The 8,265-nt window shown below is 35.6% G+C and overlaps 1 protein-coding gene across 1 annotated transcript; it reads left to right on the top strand.

The window, feature by feature from the left end:
* The first annotated feature begins 1,552 nt into the window (after positions 1 to 1,552).
* Positions 1,553 to 6,517, top strand: LOC121257202 (beta-glucuronosyltransferase GlcAT14A). The gene is made up of 4 exons (XM_041158139.1): positions 1,553 to 2,318; positions 2,434 to 2,509; positions 2,604 to 2,719; positions 5,787 to 6,517. The coding sequence occupies exons 1-4, from the start codon at positions 1,712 to 1,714 to the stop codon at positions 6,299 to 6,301; spliced, it is 1,314 nt and encodes a 437-aa protein (XP_041014073.1). The 5' UTR covers positions 1,553 to 1,711; the 3' UTR covers positions 6,302 to 6,517.
* Positions 6,518 to 8,265: the final 1,748 nt, after the last annotated feature.

The raw sequence follows: 8,265 nt of genomic DNA, 5'->3' as shown, positions 1-8,265 counted from the left end.
ACGTGAAATCTTACCTTTTATGATTCTATTAATTTATTTTTGAATTTGAGAAATCATCCTTCCTATCGTCTTATAGTCTCGTTGAAACGATTAATTCACGACTTCTATATTTTAAAAATATAATATTTTATAAGAATAAAAATTAAATAGTCACAGTTTACATAACATTTACAGATGAAGAATGTTTTGTATTATTTTATTTATAATATCTTTTAATATAATGGATGGATAAAAAATAATTATTTCTCATGGTCACTATTTACTACATACATCCCATATCCTATAAAAATAAAGAAAATTTGTCAGGTATGGAGTGTAAAGTAAATAGTGACTGATGCATAATAAAACTCTTTAAATAAATAAATTTTACACAAATTTTTATAAAAAAATAAACTTAATTTTAAAATTTTGTTAAAAAAGTTATTAATTATTAGTATGATAATTTTTTTATAAAAAATTTGCACAAAACTTACCTATTTCAAAGTATTTACCTAACAATTGTGCTCCGAAAGAACCTAGAAGACTCGAAGAATAGACAACAACAAAATAGCCCTGCAACCCAACTTGGTACAATCGGGTTTGTGCCCTATATGACCCGAATACTATTCTTTAAGGCGCTAAACTAACCCGACCCGAACAAAATAAAATCAGATCGAACTCATACGGCCATATAAAAAATAAAAAATAAAAACAATAAACAATTTGCTTCCTGAACTTCGATTTACAAAATCTCTGTATATGATTTGAATCTCAGGTCTACAATCATCCTCAAATGTTCTGAATATCAGATCTACAATCATCCTCAAATTCAAGAAAATACCTAAAAAATACTTGCAGAAGAAAAACGAATAAAAAAATAAAAATAAAGAGAGAGAAAGGGAAACGAAAAATCACCATCACCATCATCAACGTGTTGCATTCGGAATTTCTCAAAACTCATTCCTAACCTTCATTTTGTAACTTCAATAGAATCTCTCCTCACTCTTTTCTGCAATGCCCAGTGACCCACTCCCATCTCCCCTTCTTCAGGAGGCCATAAAAAACGTCAAACACACTCAATAACATTACTATCTCTCTCTCTCTCTCTCTAGTTGTTTCTGGGTGGATGCTAACTAAGAATTAAATCTAAACACACACACATATGCCCATCTTTGAGAGAACAAAGACGAGAGCCTCAAATTGGTCAGCGAAATAGTTGAAGTAACCACTCTAGCCCGCAGTGAACGAAGACAAAGGCTTCAATTTGCGGTTGAGTTTGAGGGAATATTTGCAGAGTATATAAAATTAAGGTGAAGGATGTAGTCCCATGAATTTTTCATGAGAATAAAACTTTTTTTATCTTTTCTTTATTACATCGTATCATTCTTTAAGCTGTGTTTCTCACAATTTTATCGAACGGGTTGACACCGAGACAAAAAAATAAAAAATAAAAAATTCCTAGTCGGGTTGGAGACCCTATCATATAACAATCCGATAAAGTTGGGTCGGGTCGGTTCACTTTAATCGGATCCACCGGGTTTAGCGGTTGTTTTGTACAGGCCTACAACAAAACAGGGGAAAAATAAAAGAAGTCGGAAAAGCCAAAGAGTGGGCAGTGACTCTCTTTCACTCCACAGAACAAAACAGAAAAAAAGAACACGGTCAACAACCGAACTGATCCCAAACCCTCTTTCGATCAGCAACGCAAACCACCCGAGTGGAGAGACAAACAATGCAAAACCCACCGTTAACTCCACGACCGCCACCCTTCCTTTGCTCGATCACCACAGGCAGCACTCCCAAGGACCCCAAAACCACACTCTACATCATTCTCGCCGCCTCCCTCTTCTCCTTATTCTTCTTCTTCCTCCTCTCCCTTTCCTCCTCCTCCTCCTCCCCCTCCTCCCAAAGCAGACCCGATCCTTTTCTCTTCCCGAACCGCCAGACCCACCACGTCCTCTTCCCCCACACCGATCTCTCCTCTGACCCCACCCCTCCCTCCATCGCCTACCTCATCTCCGGATCCGCCGGTGATTCGGGTCGAATCCTCCGCATCCTCTTCGCCACCTACCATCCCAGGAACCACTACCTTCTCCACCTCGACCTCGCCGCTCCCCAGTCCGATCGTGACGCTCTCGCCCTCACCGTCCAGTCCGTGCCCATTTTCAAAGCTGCCCAGAACGTCAATGTGATCGGCAAGGCCGATCACTCGTACCCGAAGGGCTCGTCTACGATCTCCTCCACGCTTCACGGCGCCTCCATACTGCTGCGACTGTCGTTGAATTGGGATTGGTTTGTCAGTCTCAATGCCGCTGATTACCCACTTGTCACACAAGACGGTATTGTGTAGTTGAACTTATTGGTGGCATTGTTTATTAGTTTATAACGGTCTGATACGGGTTTTTTTTAGCTCTTTTTATTGGTTTTCTGATGTGGGTTTTTGTGGGTTTTCAGATCTTCTTCATATTTTGTCCTTTCTGCCTAAAGATCTTAACTTTTTGAATCATTCGAGCTACATTGGCTGGAGAGAGTATGATATTACTTCTCAGATTTGTGTCTTTTTTCTGTTGTGAGGTTTATTGGTTTGTATAAATTCTAAAGTTGTGTGTTTTTTGTTTTAATAGGTCTAGGAGGTTGCGACCAATAATTGTTGATCCGGGCCTTTATCTTTCGGAAAAAACTGGGATGTTTTATGCTACTCAGAAGAGGGGCTTGCCAAATGCCTTCCGGTTGTTTAATGGTATGACTCTTGATGTATATTCTCAATAAGCCTTTGCGTGCTTTCAGTTATTGGTTCCAGTTATTGGTTCAATGATTGTATGGGATTATCTTACGTTGCACTTTGGTGAGTGCCTAAAGCCAGTCGCAAATTTTACTAAAATATGCAATGTTGACTTCGGTGGAAGCACTTGGGTGGTCAATGGCTGATAATAATTATAGGTAGAAATATGGCGGTATAAAGAAAACAATATCTAGATTAATTTGCATAACTATCGTCGAGAGATTTTCACAATCTAGCTTTTGGTTGCTCGTTATATAATGTTGGCAATGTGAATAGCGCATCTACGTTCCACTTGATGGAACTATGGAATTCCCTGATTAACATGGAATATTTCTTTCAATTTAGGTGTGAAATGGATTGGAAAATTATGTGTCTTAAGATAGTAGGACATTGAGAGTTTGGTTTATAATACATAGTCTGAGGTTGAATTGTAAAATTGTGAAATTAGAGTGGGTACAGCAGTTCTAATATGGTGTTTGATGGGTTTCACATAATGAACAGAGAAACCTATCCCTTGTTGCGTCAGTCCAGTTAATAACTGGTCCTATAGCCATGTCAGTTTCTGAGCATGGGGCTCTTGAAGTAGCTATTACCCCAAAATTAACCACTACCGTTAAGCCCCAAATTTGGTTATCAAGCCAGTGCTGGTTTTTCCTGCATAGAATGGAGGTTGAAAATAGTTTGTTTGGTTCAATTTTAGCATATGCAGTAGTGCCAAAAAAGCATAGTAGTAGTTGCATCTTGCAATTTAGGCCAAAGAGCAATTTAGATGACAGGTGATGGAGAAACAAGTTTAGAACACAAAAGTGGGTGGCGGTTCCAAGTGATAGAAGGTTGTTGCTTGGTGGTGGTGATGTGTGGAGAACCTAGAGTTTTGTATGAAAACGAGAAATTTCCAATGCAACAAATTGATTTTTATTTATTGGTCTCATGCTCTTTCTGTTGATGGGAAGATCACAAGTGATAAGCATAATTACTTTTGTTCTCAATAAGGATTAAAATATATCTATCATGGATGGACTAGAAATTCGTCCTTGGCATCAATATGCCAATGAAGCAGGATAGAATGAGTCTTTTGGTGGTTTATGATGAAGAGCATAGAACATGGAAGCATTGATAGAATCAGTTTCATGCTCTTTCAACTAAGAGCACTCTCATTGGATTAGCTAAAAGATAAATCCATTGAGTATTTAGCTATTGGTGAGTAAAATATGCTCACAATGGATTAGCTAAATTCCAAATATTTAGAATTTAGCTACAGTGACTTTCAAAAGTTTTTTCAAATTTGAAAGTTACTGTATATACATCAAATACATATTTTATTAATTATTTCTCTCTCCCTTTCTTTCTGTTACATATTTTATCACAATTGGTATATTAATTTGAGTTAGTGATATATTAATTTAATAAGAATATGATTATCAATTAATATATAATAGGTAGAATAGTAAAATATGATAAAATAAAATAAATTAATAATTAAAAAAATTAAATATTTTTTAAATTATTAGTCATTCATTACTATATAATGAATAAATGTATAATCTAATGTGGAAATTTGATGTAAATAACCAAAATCAAATTCATCTTATATTATTTTATTGTTATATAATGAAAAAATAGCTACTTCAATGTGAAGATTTATGTGAATAAAATAGCCAAAAGTTAAATTTCTCTTACATTCATCAAAAATGTCTTTTAACTTTGGCTAATCCAATGAAGTGCTAAAAAATATCCAATCTACAATATTGAAAATGACTATGGAAGTGACCAAATAGCTCTGGCAATATCACAACCATTCTTTACTTGTATATCATAAACTCATACGTAAGCTTTGCAAGAGTGTCTTATTTATAGGCATTTAAAGTTCTGAATGAACTAGCTTTGCATGCGAGAGGTACAGGGTTCGATAGCCCGCATCTCCAATTCATTCTTAGACGTATCTGTTTTGCAAGAGTGTCTTATTTATAGGCATTTAATTATTCAAAAAAAAAAGTTTCGAATGAATATATTTTTTTTAAAGAATATGATAATACCCGAATTTTATTGATAACCCTCACTTATAGTGGAGGGATACCTTATACAAAGGGAGCATGGCGTTGCAACTAAAATCCCAAAACAAGCTCCTAAAGAAAATAAAAAGTGGAAATTTATAATAAATGATTTACAAGTAGTCAGTCCATAAAGAAAATAAAGATACTAGAATTAATGACGAAGGTTAGGAGCACCTGCATGATCCAGAGAAAACAGACCAAACACAATTAGGAAGTTGAACTAGAGAAGAGAAACTTACCGTGATTCCCAAGGCTCCAAAAGAGGCGAGGCTATATCCCTTAAAGCATTACCTTCCCTGTAAACATGTTTGAGAGAGACTAAAAGGAAAATGATGCTTGAACTATAAAATATCATCCCAATTATCAAAATATTAACAAGGGGTTGGGGATTCAGTATTAAGCCAGTTAACCACAATAAGAGAATCTGATTCAACAATGAGCTTAGAAACGCTTAACCGATAGCACATTGCCACACTTTAGATCTTTTGTTGCCTAAATTACTTGCAAATGTTATAGTGTCGTGAATGCCTTCCAAGAATAGTGTCATCTAAATGAATTATATGTCCTTTCATTTTGAGTTTTATGGCCTCCCACTTGTATATTTATGTCAGATCCTTGCTAACTTTGCCTATATGATAAACACAAGAATACTTGGTATTGTTAGAATAGCAACTGGTTGATGTAGGGTAAGAAGAGGGATCTATTGGGGAAATTTTTATAAAAAAAAAAAATGCTTTGGTGTGACAGTGGTGTCACTGGACACCATTAACCCAGATAGCATTTCCTTTCCTTTACTCATTAAGAAAAAAGCATATCCTATACTGTTGACAGGCTAACTATAATCCAAAACTCGTTTATTTTTCCCTTCCTTATGGCATAGAGAATGAACATTTTTAGAGCACTGGTTTGTCCCATAGCAAATGGAAAATATAAACAAAATGCCTGACACTTAGGATCCTTTTTTTATGCAGGTTCATCTTTCTCTATTTTAAGTCGTAACTTTATTGAGTTTTGCATCCTGGCTACTGACAACCTCCCAAGGACGCTACTGATGTATTTGGCAAATACTCCATCCTCCCTTTCCAATTATTTTTCTACTATTCTTTGTAATTCTCAGAAGTTCAACAAAACAGTCATAAACCACAACTTACTGTATGCCACCTCTGACAAACCTTCTATGGGTGAGACCTACCTGCACGGTTCCAATGATTATGAAGCAATGATTCAGAGTGGAGCAGCCTTTGCCTCCGGATTCCGGTTAGATGATCCAATGCTCGACCGCATTGACCAAGAGATCTTGGGGCGCAGTAGTGGAAACGTAGTCCCTGGTGGCTGGTGCTTAGGTGAGTCTAGAAATCACACGTGTTCGGTTTGGGGAGATGCTGATGTTCTGAGGCCTGGTCTGGGAGCAAGAAGACTTGAAAAAAGAATTGTTGAATTGCTCTCAAATGCTACATTTCTGTCTCGTCAATGTATAGTTGAATGATCTAGTCTTTGTTTCCGCTAGAAGAATCCAGAACCCACCCAAAAAGTAAAGAGAAAAAAGAAACAGAGATTCAAATCATGAAAGAATGAATAGCTCTGATTTTAGGAAAATTTTTAGCTTGATCTGCATATTCTTTTAACAAAACTGAGTTTCTAGCTTATTCAAAACATGAGATTGTTGTAAATTGTGTTAAATAAATGATTTTGCTTTTGGATCTGACCTATGTCTAGTGCCCTTCTACAAAAGAAATGCTGTTTTCATGATACTTTATTGCTGTTCTGAACTGATGCTTGGATTGAAACACTAGGAATCTCACGTGTTTTAGACCAACCAGTATAAGTTGTGTTTGTAAGGAAAGCAATTCACTGTGAGGAGTTTTGACATCCAAATTTGCCATTAACCCAGATGAAATCCTTTCAAATGTAGATTCCAAGTCATAGGTGAGCCGTGAGAGTGTGTATGTGATTTATAGTTCGCATTAGGGCATTTTGATTACAAGCAGCTTAAACACCGAAGAAGACAACATTTTGATTTTATTCTAGTTAACATATAATAAACCTTAACAACCAAACTGTGGAGTATCGTTTGTTTTCGCAGATGAGATGAGTTGAGATTAAACTTAAAAGTTAAATAAAATATTATTAGAATATATTTTTTAATATTATTTTTTTAGATTTGAAAAAATTGAATTGTTTATTTTATTTTGTATAGAAATTTGAGAAAATTGTAATGATTAGATAAGATGAATTGAAAGGAGTTGTGAAAACAAATGCAACTTTTGCTACAGATACAAAGTCACAAACCCAGATATCTCCTGCTTACAACGCTGCCAAAGGTTTTTGGTTTGAGATAAAGAAACATGCATTAGCTACAGCATCAACGTAACATGCTCCACTATTTTCCTGCATCTTCTCCTTGCAAAACCTATCACAATCTGGTGAAATGAAGCGATGGCCACAACGCCTACGACTCGGATGTTATATTTATTATAGATTGTGAGATATTAAATATGTGAATTTATTAAATATGGGTTATTATTTATTTACATGAATCATTATTTCAAAGAGATGCATCGGTTCAGTGGTAATTGTGTGTTATTTCAAATGAAAGAGTATGAGTTTGAAACTCTACAAGTGCAATTTGATTTATTTTGTGAAGTGTTGGACTTGGACAGACACAATACTTGGGCCGGCCGAGCCTTGCAAGTGGGCCAAACAGTCACAATGCTTGGGTGTTTTGTACATGGGCCGAATAGGCACTTTAATAGGGTATAATGCTTCAAAAAATCAATTTAATTGAAAAAATACTTTTGTAATGCTTCAAAAAATTAATTTAATTGAAAAGACACTTTTAGAAACTTGAACCAATGCCCCCTCCCAAGGGAGGCGCCTACTGACCACTAGGCTAGGCACATACCCTTTGGTCTTTAAGTGAAACATTATGATTTTTAAATCAGTAACTAGTTGAAAAGTCACAAGTTAAGAGTTGTGGTCTTTCATATAGTGCCACTTCATTCTCTATAAATAGGGGATGAGACCCACGAATCTATTCATTCTATTCATTCTATTGCTTGTAACCCAGTAGCAAACTCTTTCAAGTGAGGGGCAATTATCACCTAAAAGATAGTGTTCTACACGCCTTAAAGTCGCATTTATTTTTTAGATTATTATATCCGCACAATTTTCTTCAACAATTTTAAAGTGATAATCGCAATGAGATCAAAATCTGATATAGCGACTTTCAATATGATGAATCAAGACTTTGTCAAACTAGATAGGTTTGATGGAACGAATTTTAACTGCTAAAAAGATAAGTTGATATTCATTCTTACTACATTAAAGATTTCGTATATCTTGAATTCGAACTTGCTGGTACTTCCAAAATCCAAATCTAACGATAATAATCAAATCAAGGCGAAGCGCAAGAAGGGCGAAGAAGATGAAGTGGTATGTAGAGGACACATT

Source organism: Juglans microcarpa x Juglans regia, chromosome 1D (assembly GCF_004785595.1).
Source record: "Juglans microcarpa x Juglans regia isolate MS1-56 chromosome 1D, Jm3101_v1.0, whole genome shotgun sequence".
Classification (NCBI taxonomy): domain Eukaryota; kingdom Viridiplantae; phylum Streptophyta; class Magnoliopsida; order Fagales; family Juglandaceae; genus Juglans; species Juglans microcarpa x Juglans regia.
Note: the sequence above shows the minus strand (reverse complement) of the source record. Positions and strands in the feature narration are given on the sequence as shown.

Bases quoted from the DNA above. Each gene is read 5' to 3' on its own strand.
- LOC121257202 (XM_041158139.1), top strand. From the start codon at position 1,712: ATGCAAAACCCACCGTTAACTCCACGACCGCCACCCTTCCTTTGCTCG. The intron at 2,319-2,433 runs GTATTGTGTAGT...GTGGGTTTTCAG, and splicing joins CCCACTTGTCACACAAGACG to ATCTTCTTCATATTTTGTCC. The intron at 2,720-5,786 runs GTATGACTCTTG...TTTTTTATGCAG, and splicing joins TGCCTTCCGGTTGTTTAATG to GTTCATCTTTCTCTATTTTA.